Here is a 19608-nt window from a genome sequence, read left to right as displayed (position 1 = left end):
GCGCCCATGTTAACTAGCGTATAAAAAATTTACGATTTACCTCGCTTATCGCCGCTTGGAGCGCTAGTAAGAGGGAATGCCTCTCCAATGCTATTCTATGGGGAAATATTTTTTAAAGTGGCTTACCTATTAAATAACTTTTTGTAATTTTCGCGTTGTTTTCCGAAGCTGAATTTTAAATATAATTAAAAGTGATTTTCAAAGATTATTTTAAAACCAATTTCATAATTTTAGACCGGTTTGTTCACTCACAACCTTTTTCTAAAATCGGTACAAATTTTAAGGCGGAGAAATTCACCAGAAGAGAGTTAAGCCTAATATCTGTATTTTAGCGCGAATAATGATGCGATATTTGAAACTGTAAAACTGAAAACCAAAGGGACTTATTAAAACAAATTTAAACAAGTTTAAATTAACAACTTCAACACTTACAGAAGTTTTTTTTTAATTCCAGTTCGGAATAGCCTTGGATTCATAATAATATGTTATTATTAATCCAAGATTTCTGCAAGTTGACGACATTCATGGATTTTTTGACTCCCCTTACAAGGCTTAACTCTCTTCTGGTGAATTTCTCCGCCTTAAAATTTGTACCGATTTTAGAAAAAGATTGTGAGTGAACAAACCGGTCTAAAATTATGAAATTGGTTTTAAAATAATCTTTGAAACTCACTTTTAATTATATTTAAAATTCAGCTTCGGAAAACAACGCGAAAATTACAAAAAGTTATTTAATAGGTAAGCCACTTTAAAAAATATTTCCCCATAGAATAGCATTGGAGAGGCATTCCCTCTTACTAGCGCTCCAAGCGGCGATAAGCGAGGTAAATCGTAAATTGTTTATACGCTCGTTAACATGGGCGCTAAATAAAGCTAGCTGGCCTCTATGTGCGAGTACGCGAGTATATCTAAGTTGGCCGTGCCTCAGAAAAATCGGGCTCCATCGGTTGTGGCACGGCCAACTGCGATCACGCGCTATAGCGCGGCAGCGCGTGATCGAAGTTGGCAGTGGTTGCGGTAAGGCGCAAACCATGGAGCGAATTTTTTCTGAGTTCCGGCGGGAAGTGGGTAAACGCTATCGGCAACGCGCGAGAGAGTGATTTCGAATCTAGGGTACGAGTTTAAATTATCTTTGATGTCACCAAGGAGGATAGGAAGGGAGGCGAAGTAGGAGTGATGAACGCGCCAGAATCCTTGTAAGAAGCTTAGCGCGCGCTCGGTGGGAAAATTTCGGAAAAATGGCGGCATGATTGCGGCCGCTACTCTACGTGTAGCCGCCATTTTTCCGAAATTTTCTCGCCGAGCGCGCGCTAAGCTTCTTACAAGGAGGCTGGCGCGTTCATCCCTCCAACTTCGCCTCCCTTCCTATCCTCCTTGATGTCACTAGGTACTATGCCATTTAGGGCGATGTCACTAGGTACGATTCTATTTAGGGCGATTCCACTAGGTACGATTCTATTTAGGGCGATTCCTCTAGGTACGATTCTATTTGGGGCGATGTCCCTTGGTACTATGCCACTTAGTAAGATATCATTATTTACGATGCCAGTTAGAGCGTTTTCTCTAATTCCTGTCCCTTCTTGGCCGCAACGAATGGCACAGGACTACCTATATATCACCAAGGATAATTATCCTTGATATCACCTTCTTTACTCCGCGTAGCTGAGCTTTTTCCTATAATATTTGTTCCTTCTTCTAAACAAAAGAAGCGTACATTCTTTAAGAATTTAAATTTTTAAATGTACTACAAATGTAACATTTTATAGTATAAAATATAATATTTCATATTATTAATAATAATTTTTCATTAATCATAACAATAATCAACAACTAAGCTAATACGTAAGTCACCAACCCAGGCCTAAGTCATCTTGCAACTTATAAGCCCTTATTATTACCGGTGGCCGGGTGACGAAGCATAGGACGGTGGGTAGTCAGCCTTTCATGTCCTACGAGCTAACCGACAGCTCCCTACACCTACTGTTACCGTTAATCTTTATCAGAAGGAAAACGGAAGATCTCGCGGGAATAGCCCTTTAAACAGTGGTGATATAACTTATTTCCATAGACATAGGAACTATACTTATACTATAGTTCCTATGTCTATGGATGGCATAATCCTATAGACTAAAGCATTTACGTTAATTAATTTGAATCGTAGTATTATCGCCCTCTGTTGGATTTTTGTACAATAATAATCTTTAAGTTACATTATTTTTATAAGAATACATTTTATTTCTATTGCAAATAATAAAAAATGTCCTTAGACAATTCTATAAAAACTTTTAACCGTATCAGGGTAACCGTTTATACGTTACATTTGCGCACAAATTAGTTGGTTTTCCCATAGCGTGAAGCCCATGTTAAATCTCCATTACATTTATCTGAAAAATCGGGTTAACTTTCCCATAGCGTGACGATTTTGGAAAGCATTGATTTTCGGCCGAAAACCGACACTACCGACGAACGAGAGCAGATTCGTGAAGCAAGAGCGTCTGAGGAGAAAGCCATGTGGGTAATTTGAAAAGAACGACCGTTTTGAAAGGAAAGAAACAAGAGTGTCACGAACATGTGTTTCGAGCTCTTTACTGGGGAGACAGGTCAAACTAATAGCTCGAAAATTGTCTACCAAGCAGGAAGTAGGGGACTTTTTGATGGCTGACCCGATACAATAGATAGCGTAAATATCGATAAAAGAGGGGAAGCAAGAATTGGAGCTCCCTCTTTGAGAAGACGGGGATGAAGATCAACCGGCCCGGGGGATTTACTAATGGATAATCGATTAAGATAACGCTTCACAGTGGCATAAGAAAGACCGAAGTCCGCGGGGCAAGAAACTTCATACGTGGAGGGAGTGCATTCAATAGACGAGAAAAAGTCGTAATTTCTGCCTGGCAGTTTACGGACGCAGCCTTAAATCGCAATGTTACATAATTTTCGCATATTTAGTCGACGATTGTTAAGAGCTTTTATTTAGTAATATAACCGTAGAGCTCAGACTTCTACGCTGAATCAGGGAAATTCAGGCACAGCCTAGTTCTAGGGATAAGAGTAAATGCAGCGCGTGAAAAGGGGGCCCAGACTCCTTATCTGCCTATGGGCCCAAGATCTCTAAGTCCGGCCCTGGCGAAGAAACATTCTTTAAAATCGGTTAAGCGTGTTTTCAGTTAGACGGTTATCGAAAATCAGTACGGATAGAGTTTTACGCAAAAAAATTATTTACCTTTTCTAGTCTCCATCCATTGCATCCCATCAAGAATGTATTTATTTATACTCAGGGAGAATGCATATGTCGAGATTATTTTTAGCTGTTCTCCAATTCCACCCGTTGGGGCCCCCGGTATGCCCCTCCGCTTTAATAAAATCAAATAATACTGCAATCTCATTGGTTCTTAAATATTACGTTTTTCGACGCGATTAACGCTTCTGCGAGGACGCAAAAAATAAGACCTCCTTCTCCCCCCCCCCCCTTAGCGTGACGGGGTTAGGGCCTCAACGTGTCCGTCGATAGTCTCGACATATTCATTCTCCCTGAGTATAAATAAATACATTCTTGATCCTATTAATACATTTATTTTGTTCCAATCAACGATAAATTATTTGGAACAAATTAAAAGTATAATATTAATCGATAATTTCCAATAAAAATTAAATTGTTGGAAAATTTTATTAACCAAGTTAGATCTATGCGAAGTTGTAGCAGGCAACAGAAGAAAGGACCGTGTTACGTCACAAACTTTAACCGGAAGAGAGCAGGCATCTACTTGAAGTCGGAAATGCGACCGACTTCCTTTCCTCTCTCTAATTTCTATGGTTTTACCTCATACACATGGTACAACAGGGTACACGACGCAGAGAAAAACGTCTTTGAACATTACTAAAACATTATTTACGCTTTTTAACACGCTGCTGAAAAAAGAAACAACTTACCATAATTCCATCTCGATATGTTAAGCTGGAAATTGTAATATTGGGTATTTTTATTTAAACATTATAAATACTATGCGTGTCGGGCAAGCTCGACAGAAATATGGCGTCGTCCTCAAGTTATAAAATAATCGACTTCTAAGTATAAACTCCAAAACTATACAGTCGATAACGATCACGTAGCTCTTGGCTCAAACTTCTAGAGCACTTTGAATAAACTTTAAAGCCCCTGAAATATTCCAGAGAAAACAATGGTCCCAGAGAGTTACGTCACTGCAAACAAACCTTTCGGAAATATATATTGTTGGAGGGCACCAATAAGCGTGTGGTAAAAGTGCTCCTTGATGAAGTCCCAGAGAAAAAGTCGATCGGTGATAGGTGTGGTAATCATAGAGGCCATCGAACGGGACCGTTCCTTCCAATCGATGGCTGAAGGAATTCAGCGTTTAAATGAGTTACAACAGCTTGAAACCACAGTCGCCAGTAGATGGTCAGAGGAATGCCCGTTCAGACGATGTACCAAAAAAGGGGGATTCACCAGACCCGCCCATACGTTAAGTGTGTCAGAATTTATAGCCCGGTGTACCGGTAAGATTAAAACCACACCACCGGAGGTCTATCCTCATAGTGCCCTACGCCAGCGTCCACAGCCCGGACAGGTGACAAATACAGCATGGGTAGTAGTACCCTACTACTGATGGTCGCACCTTAGACGCAAGCCACTCAACCCAGCAAAAGGTGCAACAATGGGACGACCAACCCCTCACCTCGCACACAGCAGTGGGATTAAGAGCGGATGCTATAGCAACTCCAGGCGACACCCTACCTATGTAGGTAGAGAGTCATACCGTTCAGAAAGAGTGTCTAAAGGGAATGACGGGCACACAGCGATCCGCATAACTCGGCCCAGCTGGCACCGGAGATCCCGGTGGACTCCAAAAGGCCGGGAAACGGGACCACCGCGCCTCATACGGAGACCCGCCACTCCACAGCAGGCAACCCAATCCTTCGAGGCGGCCAGTTTGCCTGGACCCTATCCGCTAGCCTGAGCCGAAGCTCAGTTTCCAGCCCAAACCTGACCGAAGTCGGAGGTAAAGATAGGACAATTTTTTCAGAGCTAACATCTCCAAGTGCGCCACCGCCCTTATGGGTTACAAGAGCTGGACCCCGACTCCCCGGTAAAGCCACCAGTTATTGCACACTCTAACCCATTTAGGGCCCACCCATACGTTAAGTCGAAATTGGACTTAATGATGGTGAGTGTATCCCCAGTGAGGATTAACATAATGTGGTTATTCTGGTGGTTGAAAGGGCCATCCCTGGAAAACGAACGTTCATCGGATTAAGAAAATCCTGGTTTTCTTCACACATCAGTCAGTTACAAAAGTCATAACGACGCACAGTGGGGCAAACTGAGCCCAAACCTGGTCAAAATTAATATCTCAAAAACCGTTTCCTGTACTAATTTCAAATTTTTATGACACTTAACTCGTGTTAAGGGACAATTAAAAATGATAATATTGATGACCTTGAACCATGGCTTCAAGGTCATTGAAAAATCATCTCGAGAATCGTTTTGACGACTTACTCCACGTAGCCTGGGATTGAAATCTCCAAGGTGGTTGAAATCTCGAACAGCTCCGAGAACGGTGTTACGACTTGGGGTTATGTTCGGATAGCGAATACTAAATAACTGACTTCACTCTTGTAGCGTTCCGATTCGCTTCGCCGTAAAACAATTGAACCATTAATGCACGCTGATCGCGAGAATAAAGAGGAATTTTAATTCGGCTCCTATAACTAGGGAGAATGATTTTTCATTAGGAAGTGGTCGCTTTAAATACTAAACGTTGCCCAAAATGCGACAAACCGTGCTAGAATCTACTAGGTCTAAATAAAATAAAAACCCCACCTGTAATTTGTTGGCGTTTGTTTTTTTGGTTTTGATTGGATAAAAATATCAATCTTTGGTACATTTGTGTTATGTTTAAAATGTGTTTTCTTACAGTGCCCTAAAAATCTACTGCCTCCTATGACCATGTTGTTATTTTTCATGACCTCATATCTTTATGAAACACCGAACTAACTTTATTGGTACGTTTTAAAGTATGTTCTGCAACTTTCTCAGGATTGAAAGTTTTCATCTATCGCCTACCGGACAAAACCAAATTTTCCGAAAATTAGAAATTAGAATGTTTCCTTCGTCGTACCATAAGTGTATAATATTATTACAGAAGTGTGACACTTCCTATTCTTCACATGCAAAAGTTTTATTGAGAGCTATTCACAAGACGGACTGCATTACGGGCTTCGTCGCGTTTTGCGTCCGCTTGCTAACACGTCACACGCAGCCTTTGACAGCGCCTCGCTAGGGGGAGATTTTCTTCTTGTGATGACGTCACTCCGTTACTAGCTCTCAGAAAAATATTCCCCAAAGTGACAAACTTTAGGAACAATATTATAGACGTACGTATTTTTTTAATAATATTTCAAAACTCTATACCTATGCGATGTCAGAGCAAAATTATCGTAACAATGCTTAAGAAAAGAATAATATAAAATGTTAATTTTCACGAAGGTAATTTAATGTACATTGTACATCATAAAATTTTTCGTTCCAGTTATGTAAAAATCGTTATTGTAAGTTCGCTTTTTCTCATTGGCGGAATGGTTACTTTAATCTCGGCTAGAATTTTGGCTTCATCGCTGTAACTTTCGTTTGGTGGCGCGTGCATTAGGATGTCCGTACGTTGCTTTCCTCAATGTCTGGTCATCCGCGGACGATGAGCTACCTCGCAGCTTCGTTGGCCTCGTAGTTGCGTCTCTTCTCGTTTGAGGTTTAACGCCGAAAGCTCGTCTAGGCTCTTTCTGGGACGGCGTGCCACGTTTCTCTCCCAGCGATGTGTTACCCTTTTCGTAGGGGGGGTCTAATTGGTCTGGTTTTTCGTAAACATCCAGATAATAGAGATATAGGTACATTTGATCCAAGAAAGCCGCTTCGTCCAAGTGGTCGTCGTTCAACTCGTCGATTAATTCTTCGAGTTTAGTCATCGCCTTGTCGTAATTCTCTTTGTGGAACCGGAAGTAGTTATTGTTGACAGCTCGCGCAATCTCGTCTTTTTCGCATTCCACGGTAATTCCGCGACTCTCTCGTATCTCGCTTATGGTGACGTAAATTTCGTAAATGATTCGTTGTTTCTCCGACTGATCGAAAGTCGAGTTGGCTCGCTGGATTCGCTGTAGTAGCTCCGTCTTACAGTCTTCGGGAACGTAATCGAATCTGTTCGTCATCTTGATTTCCCACTCGAGCATCTCCAGAAGCGCGGGAAAGGATAAGCGATTGGGATCATTTAGTAAGTCAAAAATATTGTCATCGGAATCAAGCGCTTCGCCGAAGATGTTTTCCTCCAACAGTAGCCCCGTGTCTTCGAAAGGGAACTCTTTTCCGTAGTGCTCAATTTGATAATTGGGAATGACGGTGTTTTTCGATTCTTCGTACGCCGGATGTTCGGAGACGCGTGGTAAGTACTCTCTAGAGGTATTGACCGGCATTTCGTAATCGGGCAAATCGGGGAAGACTTCCGGGTCCAGAACAAATCCGCGATCTTCGAACGGATTTTCTATACCCTGTTCCACCTGATAATCTCTTATTTCGGGCCGCGTTAGGGTGCTCTTGATATACTCTTTACTCCTGTAGATGGGTTTGTGATATTCTCTGGAGTCCTCGTTCGAATACTTTAACGTCGACGTGTCTGGTCCTTCGGGCCACGGATTTCTTTTATCAAACTGAGCTCGCATCGTTACCTTTTACGCGAAATAAATTGAGAGAATGATCGTATATTATCGCGTCTGAATAGCTTTAGCAAAGAATATAAAGCCCCGGGAATGGAAGGTGTAGCTCCGTCTAGTGGAACTTTTGCGTCTCTCGTTTTTAAAGAGAGACCGGGTTGCTGTAACCGTTTCCGGTTACTCTGATTTGCTTTGCCGGAAGTTTCTAGCTCGGCGAAAACACGCGGCCAATAATATCAATCCTTCCATTCCTGGGGTTTTATATTCTTTGGCTTTAGACGCGATAATATACTTTTAGAGTGACTCTGGGTTTTGTTCCAGGTTGAGGCTCTCCCTCGGTCGATTCCCTGTACAGCACCTGGGACCGGTTCAAGTTTAAAATGTGTAGACCCAGCTCGTACATCCAGTCTGGTAATCCCTCACCGTACGGATCGAATTCGAAGGTGATTTCGTGATCCATTCCATCCTTCGTGTGCTCTGAAGTCTTAATAGAAAATAGCAAATACTTTAGAGCGTGTTATTTCAGTGAGGGAAACGCGTTCTTACCATCTCTTTTTTCGAGCATAATGACAGGTGATTTAGAAAGTCTCTGTTTTGAAACGTCGGAAACATCTTTAAATTTTTATATATAGTAAATAGAACCGAAAGATAACCGCTTTTGGCCGAACGATATACGTTACTGTTATAGGCCTTTTTGTGGAAATTTTTAAATATGCGTTTAAAGTGAAATAATATCGCGCGCGATATCTCGGAAATTGTGTTAGTTTCCAAGAGCGTGCGTAATAACAAAGAAAATATAATGTATTTTTTTGCGCGCGTTAAAATCTTTCGTTACTTTAGTTTAAAAACGGGGTAACTCTAACTTTCATGTAGCTCAAGTTACGATGTTTTTAAACTAAGCTAACGCGTAATGCAGTAACATCGCAGATAAGCAGTATTGATGAGCCCCAAAGGCTTAACGAAATTTGACAGGCTTTGATTCTCTTTGAAAGGGAAATTTACTGGTTACGTCTACTTGAGTTAAGGTTTCGAAGGTTCAACATCAACCTACATTTTCTGACTATTATCATATTTGCTTCATTTAAATTTGACTGACCGTTAGAAACAATATCTACAAACACTACCAAATTTCTGAATTAATGATTTTCAATACAATATAATACTGAATTATTTAAATTAATGAAAATCTGTCTCAGACCGATTGTGTCATCGTTCGTTGTTGTTGCTAACTTCCTAATACGTTTTATTTTTTCTTTTAAATTTTCAAATTTCAATAGGCCTTGGCTGATCTGTACGAATTTAAATTTTACTATTTTCTAGAAGAAACTTTAATTATTGTGTTAATGTAATTTTTATCAATAAAATATTTATTTTTATCAATAACACATTTATTTTTATCAATAAAATATTTATTTTTATCAATAAAATATTTATTTTTATCAATAAAATATTTATTTTTATCAATAAAATATTTATTTTTATCAATAAAATATTTATTTTTATCAATAAAATATTTATTTTTATCAATAAAATATTTATTTTTATCAATAAAATATTTATTTTTATCAATAAAATATTTATTTTTATCAATAAAATATTTATTTTTATCAATAAAATATTTATTTTTATCAAGAATATATTTATTTATACTCAGGGAGAATGAATATGTCGACTTTATTTTTAGCGTTTCTCCCCGCTATGCTCCTCCGCTTTAATAAAATCAAATAATATTGCAATCTAACTGGTTTTTAAAAATTACGTTTTTCGACGCGATTAACGCCGCTGCGAGGTCGCAAAAAATAAGACCGCCTCCTTTTTTCCTCCCCCCCCCCCCCTTAGCGTGATGGGGTTAGGGCCTCAACGTGTCCGTCGTTAGTTTCGACATATTCATTCTCCCTGAGTATAAATAAATACATTCTTGTTTTTATCAATAAAATATTTATTTTTATCAATAAAATATTTATTTTTATCAATAAAATATTTATTTTTATCAATAAAATATTTATTTTTATCAATAAAATATTTATTTTTATCAATAAAATATTTATTTTTATAAATAAAATATTTATTTTTATCAATAAAATATTTATTTTTATCAATAAAATATTTATTTTTATCAATAAAATATTTATTTTTATCAATAAAATATTTATTTTTATCAATAAAATATTTATTTTTATCAATAAAATATTTATTTTTATCAATAAAATATTTATTTTTATCAATAAAATATTTATTTTTATCAATAAAATATTTATTTTTATCAATAAAATATTTATTTTTATCAATAAAATATTTATTTTTATCAATAAAATATTTATTTTTATCAATAAAATATTTATTTTTATAAATAAAATATTTATTTTTATCAATAAAATATTTATTTTTATCAATAAAATATTTATTTTTATCAATAAAATATTTATTTTTATCAATAAAATATTTATTTTTATCAATAAAATATTTATTTTTATCAATAAAATATTTATTTTTATCAATAAAATATTTATTTTTATCAATAAAATATTTATTTTTATCAATAAAATATTTATTTTTATCAATAAAATATTTATTTTTATCAATAAAATATTTATTTTTATCAATAAAATATTTATTTTTATAAATAAAATATTTATTTTTATCAATAAAATATTTATTTTTATCAATAAAATATTTATTTTTATCAATAAAATATTTATTTTTATCAATAAAATATTTATTTTTATCAATAAAATATTTATTTTTATCAATAAAATATTTATTTTTATCAATAAAATATTTATTTTTATCAATAAAATATTTATTTTTATCAATAAAATATTTATTTTTATCAATAAAATATTTATTTTTATCAATAAAATATTTATTTTTATCAATAAAATATTTATTTTTATCAATAAAATATTTATTTTTATCAATAAAATATTTATTTTTATCAATAAAATATTTATTTTTATCAATAAAATATTTATTTTTATCAATAAAATATTTATTTTTATCAATAAAATATTTATTTTTATCAATAAAATATTTATTTTTATCAATAAAATATTTGTTTTTATCAATAAAATATTTATTTTTATCAATAAAATATTTATTTTTATCAATAAAATATTTATTTTTATCAATAAAATATTTATTTTTATCAATAAAATATTTATTTTTATCAATAAAATATTTATTTTTATCAATAAAATATTTATTTTTATCAATAAAATATTTATTTTTATCAATAAAATATTTGTTTTTATCAATAAAATATTTATTTTTATCAATAAAATATTTATTTTTATCAATAAAATATTTGTTTTTATCAATAAAATATTTATTTTTATCAATAAAATATTTATTTTTATCAATAAAATATTTATTTTTATCAATAAAATATTTATTTTTATCAATAAAATATTTATTTTTATCAATAAAATATTTATTTTTATCAAGAATGTATTTATTTATACTCAGGGAGAATGAATATGTCGAGACTATCGACGGACACGTTGAGGCCCTAACCCCGTCACGCTAAGGGGGGGGGGGGAGAAGGAGGTCTTATTTTTTGCGTCCTCGCAGAAGCGTTAATCGCGTCGAAAAACGTAATTTTTAAGAACCAATAAGATTGCAGTATTATTTGATTTTATTAAAGCGGAGGAGCATACCGGGGGGCCCAACGGGTGGAATTGGAGAAACGCTAAAAATAATCTCGACATATCCATTCTCCCTGAGTATAAATAAATACATTCTTGTTTTTATCAATAAAATATTTATCAATATACCAAATCTTTAAAAATAAGCACTTAAATTAAACATCTTCAAGGAATTCGCCAAGAAGTAATATTTCCAAGAGCCAGGACCTGCATGTTACTGTTTATAGTGCTTGTTGAAATAATGGAAACTTTCCCCTGTAAATTGAGCGTTATGTTTTTGCTAAGCCTATATCCTGAGGTTGTTCGACTTTTATTCCATTTTCTGTCTGGTAGATGGCGATAGGCTCTCCTTGAAACAAATTGTGTTATTTCGAAATCACCCAGCCTCGACGCGGCGCTCTGATTTTTCAAAAATTCTCGGTGGCATTGATTTTTCTCGCGAAGGGTAAAAATTTCTCCCCCCTTTTGAAAATTGGGAAAAAAAAAATCCGAAATCTTTTTGAAGGAAAAAAATAAAGTAACGTAGAAAATCTCCAAAATATTCGGCGGCGTGATCAAAATTTATCGGCGCACCGAAAAGAGATATTTTAGTGACCACGTGACTAACGTCACTAATGCTTTTTAGCAAAGAGAAACCCCCACAACATGGCGACCGTTTCCACTGTTAAAGCTAGGGAGAGCAGACGACGTGATACATCTCTATAGTAAGTGTATCGACGGCGGTGGCTCTGCGCAGGAGAAAATGTCGGCGTTGGAGCGGCGGCACTAGGCTCTAATTTCGAATATCTATTTGAATTTTTATTGCAGCCAGTTTGGGCTTATTAAGGGAAGAAAAAAATCGGCCATTGCTCTCTTTTATATTCAATTTTATTCCGTTCACATTTCACTCTGGTATTTCTGATTCCCCTAATTCAGAATCTGTAGCGTAATAAATGTTTTTCAAACCTTGACATCGCGTTCTTTTGGGCGAATACGAATATAATTGCAGGATGTTTAAAATAATTAACGCTCCAATAAGTTTTGAAAGAGTCTAGACCAAACCGGAAAGAAACGGCTGTACATTATAGCGTACACTGTATTCAAACTTCGAAACACTGACTCAGTTACCCCTATCCGAAAATAAACCATCAACGTACGCGTTCGTTAAAGAAATTCCTCGCGTTTTTTTGGGAGACAATACCTTTATAAGTCTAATTTCCGTTTTATGGCTTAAACGTTTTCCCGCTAGGTTTCGAGAGTTAAACAATTATTTTAACGAGTTGAAATTTCAAGTTTTCAACTAATTGCGCGCTCGCGATTTTCGCGGCGAAATTTCGAACGTAGTTTTTTGGCGCATACCTCGAATCTTAACCAGCTGAGAGACTTTAGTTTCTCAAGAACCTAAAAATAAGCGAAAGTTTCTCGAAGTTATAAATAGAAAATGGGGATCTAGGACGCGTGGACGCGTTTTGTTTCGCGTAAAAATCGAGGCGTAGCGCGACTCTTACGCATCGTGGAAATTCGTCGTTCGTTTTCTCAGGCGCAATTTAGAATCTTTCTGAAATTCGAGTGATTTGAATCTAATACGAAATGGCGAACTGCGATAAAGCGCCGATTAAGATTTACGGGAATTCGGGATTGTCGAGTCGGGTGGCTCAATTCCAACAACAAGCCGAGAAACACAAGGAGAAGCAGTCGGCGAATCCCTTCTCGGCCGATTGGAAAGGACCGTCGTCCCAAAAGATGAAGTTTGACAAGTCCGATCCTAGGTAAGCTTGTCGTTCTAAGGCCTAATTGGAATTTCCTCCTATTGAGTTTCCGAGTTTTAATCAAACTTAATTTGATGAAAAGGTACGGACGGCCCGTGGCAGGCTCCAAAACCGAGAAAAGGGGAATTCAAGCCGGTCAGTTGGTCAATAACGAGATGAGATTACTTTGCGATTTGATCAACGAGTACGGAGAACAACAGGAAGACGGCTCAACCGTTATTCTATTTGGGGAGTTATTTCAGGTAGGTTTAATCTCATACCCCCCCCTCACTTCGCTCAAAATCCAACTTCCCTTAGATAATTTATTTGGGGTTAAACCATAAGTAACGTAATAATGGTAAGTATGACACTTCATATGGTTTTAACGCTTACTTACCGAACCTTTTTCCGACACCGACACCCAGCTCCGACTTGGACTCCGAACAGAACTGAGTAGTTTATTATCGTCCTTGGTATATTTCGCCATATATATATATATATATATATATATATATATATATATATATAGACCTTGACGACCTAAACCTTGATTGCGCAATAGCTCTAAAAAGGCATTAAAAGTCGCTAGCTGACTTGGGCCTATGATAGTATTAGCCTAGCTAGCTGATCAGTTGCTAATTGTCATACTTACGTGTATTACGTTACTTATGGTAAAACACCTGTAAACTATATAACTTCGGCCTGAACTAACGCACACTGCTGCTTGATTAATCCCACCCCTCGTAAACGCGAACGGAGAAACTTGAAGGAGCGTAGATTGTAAAGCTACGCCTACACTTAGCTACACGTTTCCCGTCGACGTTTCTGAGGGGTGTGCTTAGCCCTTCTTTTATATCGCCGACGATGTTTTAGCCTTTAATTTGTAAAGAAAGCTTTCGCGTCTGTGGGAGTGACTTTGATACTTAATTGGTTTTCTTTCAGATGTACACCCGAATCTCGAGTAAAGTAGTTGGGATCTTAATGCGCGCTAGAAAGCACGGCTTTTTAAGTTTCGAAGGAGAAATGTTGTATCAAGGCAGGGACGACAAAGTGGCCATCACCATGCTGAAAACTATCGAAGAGTTACGAGAAATTTTCGATCAAGAACTGGCAGGCCCCCAAAAGTAATTTTGGACGTCTCCGGAGTTATTTACGTATTTAAAAAAAAAAGAAATATATTTTCGACAAAACGAAGAAAGAGAACGGTTCTTCGCGCTTCGCCCACCTGAAAAAAAAAATCGGTTCTCAAATTCAACACTTGGCGCCTTCGATCACCGCGTTTCGTCTATCGAAAAATTAAGCTTTCCGAGCTGAATATTATCTAAACACGCTAAACTTTTAAGGAAATAAACCCCTGAGCCACTTTCATAATTTTGGTTTTGCAAAATTATAACTTAAATTGCACCATTTCGATACTTAAGAGCCAACGTCAAGCTAGTCGAGATACGTGACATTTGAAGCAAATTCGAAATTCAAATCTTCAAGTGTTTTTACCATTGAGTTGGGAATATTAATCTAGAGATCCAATCAAATCTGCTCCCCGCGAAACAAGCTTTTGAAAATTACGAATGTGCCGTCTCCTCTAAAATGACGAGAAAACGTTATCATATGACCCGTGGCGCCATCCATTATTTAAAAAAAAATTATTTTTGACGGAAAACGCGTGTAATTTGAACGAACCATTGAGAGATAGACGGCGCCACGGGTAGAATGATAAAGTTTTCTCGTTATTTGGGAGTAGACGGCAGTATTCCTATTTTTTAAAAACTTATTTCGCGAAATACTGAAATCCGACGTTTTAATTGGACCTCTAGATTAATATTCCCAACTCAATGGTTTTTACAATAGACTAATTAATTTTTGGTGTTACTTTAACCTTTTTTTTAGTATATTTTAATTATTAGATTATTATTATTGCAATAAACTAGTTTCAATAACAGCACCTCCATCTATCGGCTTTAAAAATTACTATTAGAATGGTACTTGTCACAACAAAGGGAAACCTGAGCTGATTTCATAGGTCACCGAGGTCACGCCGGGGTGGTTCGTTAAAGTACGATCCTCGTCTGCTTTTTCTTCTAACTGCGCGTGTGTCAGATATTATTGAAACTCGCTTATCACTATAAATATAAAACTAGAAGGTCGCTTTCCTCAAAAAAGGGTTTTTCACTTGCTTGACTTTTGCTCTTAGGTAGCGATATATTTATAATATTACGTACGAGAAGTACAAAATATTATTTACCTTTGTTTTTACGACGCTATTAAGTAAACTGAAAAATTTGTATGGCTTAGATTATTTTTGTATAGAATTCGTGCGAATAAGCTTTTTTTTTGGAATAAGTATATTTATATTGTTTTTAATAATTTTTTTATTTATAAGGAATGCGTAATAGTTTAAAAAGTGATGGTAACAAATGCCGTAACAGCAAAAATAACTAAATGAATTGCGAAGAGATATTTTGAATAAAATGAATTTTGAAAACAAATTGTATATTATGGAAAATTGACGTGTTTCTCCCCTCCCCACTTAATAACATTGTTCGAAGCGTAGTACTGTCCTACGAAGCGAATGAATTAGGATCTATTCTACTAGGTCGCCGAGTGCGCGCTCTACCGGCGAAAGTAGGACGGTAAAAGGTAGTAAAGGACTCGGTTCATAATGTACAATTTGGGCCGACAATTGGGTCTGTCGGCGTTCAAGGGCCAGTCGCACGTATGCGTGCCTGCCTGGTAAATCGTGCCCGACTGACAAGCTCGCTCTTGGGGAGCTCCGTAAATGCACCAGTAGTACTTGGAGCAATCCGTCGGATGCTCGACGTACTCCGCGCCTTCCTTGCAAGCCTTTTCGGCGTCGATAGGTACGTCCGGCCTGGCCGTAGGGCGCTGCGTCGGTTGCGGAGGCGTTGATGGTCTGCTAGTTGTCGAATCGCCACCACCTCCGCTAGGCGTCGTCGTTGTCGTGGTAGTAGTAGTTGTCGTAGTCGTAGAAGACCAAACGGGCCACCAAGTTGACCTTGGAGTCTCGGTGGTCGTTATTCTAGGGTCGGGCGTAGGAACTATGTGGCCTTTCAACTTGTCGTTCATGACTTCTAGAAGGGCGTTCTTCTTTCCGCAGATGCCGTTGAAGTCGTCCATGTCGATGGCCCAGATCATCCCTCCTCCGTAACCGTGGTTCTTTATATAATCCATCTGGGAACCGAACACGGTTTTTACTTTAAACTTTCGCGATCGACAAGACGTGACGCGTTAGTTTACCTTAATTCCGATGCTGTTTTCGTCTTCGTATCCGACCCATTGGTCGTCGTGATAGGCGTAGGGTACCATTCCAATGTCATCGAATTTCTTGGTCCAGCTGCCGTTGTTTACGAAAGGACAAATCTAAAAGCAACGGCGAGTCGTTTAACGCTAATTTCTACGTAATGTTATCGTGAAGCTACCTCGTAATAGGCCAGGAATCCGGTGGCGTTGGTGTAGTATCCGGGCAATCCGCCACCCTCCCATTTCTTGATTCCGGCGTGAAGGGCGGTGTTGTCTTTGCTGCCCAGCGTGTAGCTTCGACCGTAGAAAGGAACACCGACGATCAGCTTGTGCTTCGGGGCTCCATACTCCACCCACAAATTCAAACCGTCGTGCTAGTGTACGACCAAGAAAAATCCGAATTAAACTTTTTGGTGTAAAGTAATATTTCGTTTTGGGCGAATCTCAAACACTTACCACGTTGAGTTTTTCGTAACCCCATTCATCGAAGGGTCTCTTGTACAAAGGCGAATGGACATCGGCAAATCTACGGCGCGACAAATTATTTTTTTTTTATATATTACATCTACTAATATTTTCACTTTTAAATCCACTGTTTGTCAATTTTTACGAGTGCACTTTATTTCGTATTAATAATAATGGGCTAGGCTAATACCTAAAGTCCCGCCCTAGGCCCAAGTCATCTAGCGAGGTTTAACGTCTTTATCCTAGGTCACCGGGTTAAATTGCGTATTCTAGCACAGCGGTTCCCAATTTTTTTTGCTATGGAACCCTAAATTATCCACCTAATTCTGGCGGAACCCCAACTCATATTTTTTTACTTATCTTAAAAGACTCATGACACAAACAAAGATGGCCGCGCTGCGAATTCTTGGAACCTCTGTGACCCTTCCACGGAACCCCAGGGTTTCGCGGAACACCTTTTGGAAACCATTGCCAGTAGCGGCACTAAGGTTTTTTCACAGGTGGGCTAATTATTTTGTGGCCCCTAAGAATTTTGTGGCCCTTACAACTTTAGTGACCCCTTATAAATTTTCCAGGAAGCGAGAAGAGCAAGGTCGTTTAATTGTTGCGGCTCTCGTCACGTTTACTGGACCCCCTATGACCTTGTATCCGACCTGGAGGGGACATTTGCATGCCCGGGGTAATTACCTAAATTCCCTTTCTTTTCTTTCTATTGTCCATTCAACTTTCTCTCAATTTCCGCTCCCTTCCTCCCGAATCTATCTGTTTATGGTCTACTATCTTATCTAAAGCCCACTTCAGCCCACCCTTAGCGCCGCTACTGACCATTGCTCTAGCACATTGAGTGTACTCGTGTAAAATAGACGTAATACGAGAAACAGTACGAGTTTAAATACGAACCCGGCCCAATTTCCTCGTAAATCGTAGGACATGACGTGAATGTGATCCAAGAGCCTAATTGGAAAATAGACAGCGTATAAATAGACGACATACGGTATAGACAAATAACGTATAATCACGAAGAAACTTACTGTCCCAATTCTTTAACTTCGTAGCCTTCTTGGAGTCTGAATTTGGCGATGGGTACGGCCGCGGTTAGAAGAAGCTTAGAGCCGAAAGCAGCTCGAAGTTCCTGAGAAAAAAACGTGAGTCAGTGCGAGAGAAAGTGACGGATGGGGCCGAAACGGGGAAAGAGGCCGAGCACCTTGACGAGGAGCAGGAAGTTCTCTTTGTCAGCGTAACGGCCTTGACGATCGGTGGCTCCGGGGTACTCCCAATCCAAGTCGAAACCGTCGAAGCCAAAGTCGTTCATGTACTTCATGACGCTCTTCACGAAAACGTCCCGCCGACTTTTCTCGCTGACCATTTCGGAATATTTTTGCCCTCCCTCCGCCCATCCGCCGACGGCCAAAAGTAGCTTCAAGTGAGAGTACTTTTTCTTCAGATCCATAAATCTCTGGTAGCCCTCTGCGCCCGACCGGAAATTTCGTTTTAACTAATGTCTATTTTTGAAAGGAAATTGCGTAATGACCGTACTGTTTTCGAGATCGTAAGCGGGATCGATGCTAAAGAGTCCCCAAGTGACGTTGTCCAGCCCGACGAAGGAGTAAATGATGTGGGTACATTTATCTCCGGGGATGTCTTCGATGTCGTAGTCCATGGGACTGGGTCGGTACAGGGCCCAGGCGCTGTGGTAACAGACTATTTTGGCCGGAGATCCTCCGTCCGCCTGAATGTCGTTGAAGGCATTCCTCACTCCCATTTCTGGTCCCTCGATCGGGGGGTGGTAGTGATAGTTGCGTCTCGTGTACAGACCTTTGAGAAAAAACCGTTTTAAGGAAAAGCGAAGTGAGACTCTTTAGCGGAATTCAATTGACTTACCAACGGGTCTACTGTTCCGAGGCTCGGCGCTCCATCCGGAATTCACGGCGCAACACAATAGGAACAGTACGGGATAGCACCACATTTTGGCGTTACGGTTGATTTCTATAAAAGGACCCGTAGGTAAAGTTAATTTTCCGAACGATTAATCTGTGATAAACTATCGGATAAAATTTTATATCAGGATCGTTTGTCCAAAATGAACCGTTTTATTTATATTTTAAAGCGTTATTTTCTCCGAGAAACACCCAAACAAATCCCAAAATACGCCTATATAATTTGCTCTTAATATAATGAGTAATTTATTAGGTGTACATTGCGGGCGTACTTACCAAATGGAAGCGGCGATGGTTAGTGGGCAACCTTTCTGCGGGAGCGGACGAAACCCTTCTAACACCGGAACAGTTTAAACCGTCGCTTTTGAGGGCGTTTTCCACGAGCATTTTTACTTCTTTTTTCTTCCACCGCAAAGTTCTTTACCTTTAATCGCGACCGGATCACTTTTAAAAGGTCTATTCACCTCCGGAGTAATACCCCTTTCACTTCTTCGGACGCTATGGGGTAACAGTAACAGTCCTTCGATACTACTCGAAGGTCACGGCGACTCCTTAACGTATCCGCCGCGCTTATTCCAACGGGTTTAACCCTCGCTTCGTGACGGAGAGAAAATTGATACGTAACGAAACGATGACTTTCAGCCGGGTCCAAAACCAGAAGCCCGGGTCTATAAACTCCCGAAGGACGCCAGTTTCTTCAACCCTTTCGCTGATTCTCTCACGCCGCCCCGATGCGACGTTTAGTGGCAAATCTGGAATTAACGATTCCTGACAGGTATCCGCGATCGGCAATTCCCTTAGCTTCTCCTCTAATATTTCCTTTTGGAGAGAGAGAGAGATTTTGTAATCGACATATTAGCG

At 38.3% G+C, this 19608-nt stretch overlaps 3 protein-coding genes across 3 annotated transcripts; 1 reads left to right on the top strand and 2 right to left on the bottom strand.

Annotated features, from left to right (window-relative positions):
* Positions 1-6490: 6490 nt before the first annotated feature.
* LOC149932571 (uncharacterized) lies at positions 6491-8456 on the bottom strand. The gene is made up of 3 exons (XM_090156018.1): positions 8263-8456; positions 8009-8200; positions 6491-7731 (listed from the first exon to the last, which is right to left on the bottom strand). The coding sequence occupies exons 1-3, from the start codon at positions 8326-8328 to the stop codon at positions 6628-6630; spliced, it is 1362 nt and encodes a 453-aa protein (XP_090012144.1). The 5' UTR covers positions 8329-8456; the 3' UTR covers positions 6491-6627.
* A 4310-nt stretch (positions 8457-12766) lies between these two features.
* On the top strand, positions 12767-15529 carry LOC149932570 (actin-binding Rho-activating protein-like). The gene is made up of 3 exons (XM_090155976.1): positions 12767-13108; positions 13191-13350; positions 14030-15529. Exons 1-3 carry the CDS (start codon positions 12930-12932, stop codon positions 14213-14215), a joined length of 525 nt encoding a protein of 174 aa, XP_090012102.1. The 5' UTR covers positions 12767-12929; the 3' UTR covers positions 14216-15529.
* On the bottom strand, positions 15478-19094 carry LOC149932569 (endochitinase-like). Its single transcript, XM_090155975.1, has 10 exons — positions 19024-19094; positions 18692-18796; positions 18347-18625; positions 18015-18277; positions 17842-17942; positions 17711-17764; positions 16802-16871; positions 16525-16719; positions 16343-16465; positions 15478-16276 (listed from the first exon to the last, which is right to left on the bottom strand). Exons 2-10 carry the CDS (start codon positions 18774-18776, stop codon positions 15698-15700), a joined length of 1749 nt encoding a protein of 582 aa, XP_090012101.1. The 5' UTR covers positions 18777-18796; positions 19024-19094; the 3' UTR covers positions 15478-15697.
* Positions 19095-19608: the final 514 nt, after the last annotated feature.

This window comes from Leiobunum rupestre, chromosome 8 (assembly GCF_980474605.1).
Source record: "Leiobunum rupestre chromosome 8, qqLeiRupe1.1.hap1, whole genome shotgun sequence".
Lineage (NCBI taxonomy): Eukaryota > Metazoa > Arthropoda > Arachnida > Opiliones > Sclerosomatidae > Leiobunum > Leiobunum rupestre.
This window is presented reverse-complemented; position numbering and strand designations above follow the sequence as displayed.

Coding starts and splice junctions, on each gene's coding strand:
- LOC149932571 (XM_090156018.1), bottom strand. CDS start 8,328: ATGTTTCCGACGTTTCAAAACAGAGACTTTCTAAATCACCTGTCATTA. Junction 8,201..8,262: donor TATGCTCGAAAAAAGAGATG/GTAAGAACGCGT, acceptor TTTTCTATTAAG/ACTTCAGAGCACACGAAGGA. Junction 7,732..8,008: donor AACCCAGAGTCACTCTAAAA/GTATATTATCGC, acceptor TTCGCGTAAAAG/GTAACGATGCGAGCTCAGTT.
- LOC149932570 (XM_090155976.1), top strand. CDS start 12,930: ATGGCGAACTGCGATAAAGCGCCGATTAAGATTTACGGGAATTCGGGA. Junction 13,109..13,190: donor TTTGACAAGTCCGATCCTAG/GTAAGCTTGTCG, acceptor TTTGATGAAAAG/GTACGGACGGCCCGTGGCAG. Junction 13,351..14,029: donor TATTTGGGGAGTTATTTCAG/GTAGGTTTAATC, acceptor GTTTTCTTTCAG/ATGTACACCCGAATCTCGAG.
- LOC149932569 (XM_090155975.1), bottom strand. CDS start 18,776: ATGTGGTGCTATCCCGTACTGTTCCTATTGTGTTGCGCCGTGAATTCC. Junction 18,626..18,691: donor TCGGAACAGTAGACCCGTTG/GTAAGTCAATTG, acceptor TTTTTCTCAAAG/GTCTGTACACGAGACGCAAC. Junction 18,278..18,346: donor CGCTTACGATCTCGAAAACA/GTACGGTCATTA, acceptor GGTCGGGCGCAG/AGGGCTACCAGAGATTTATG.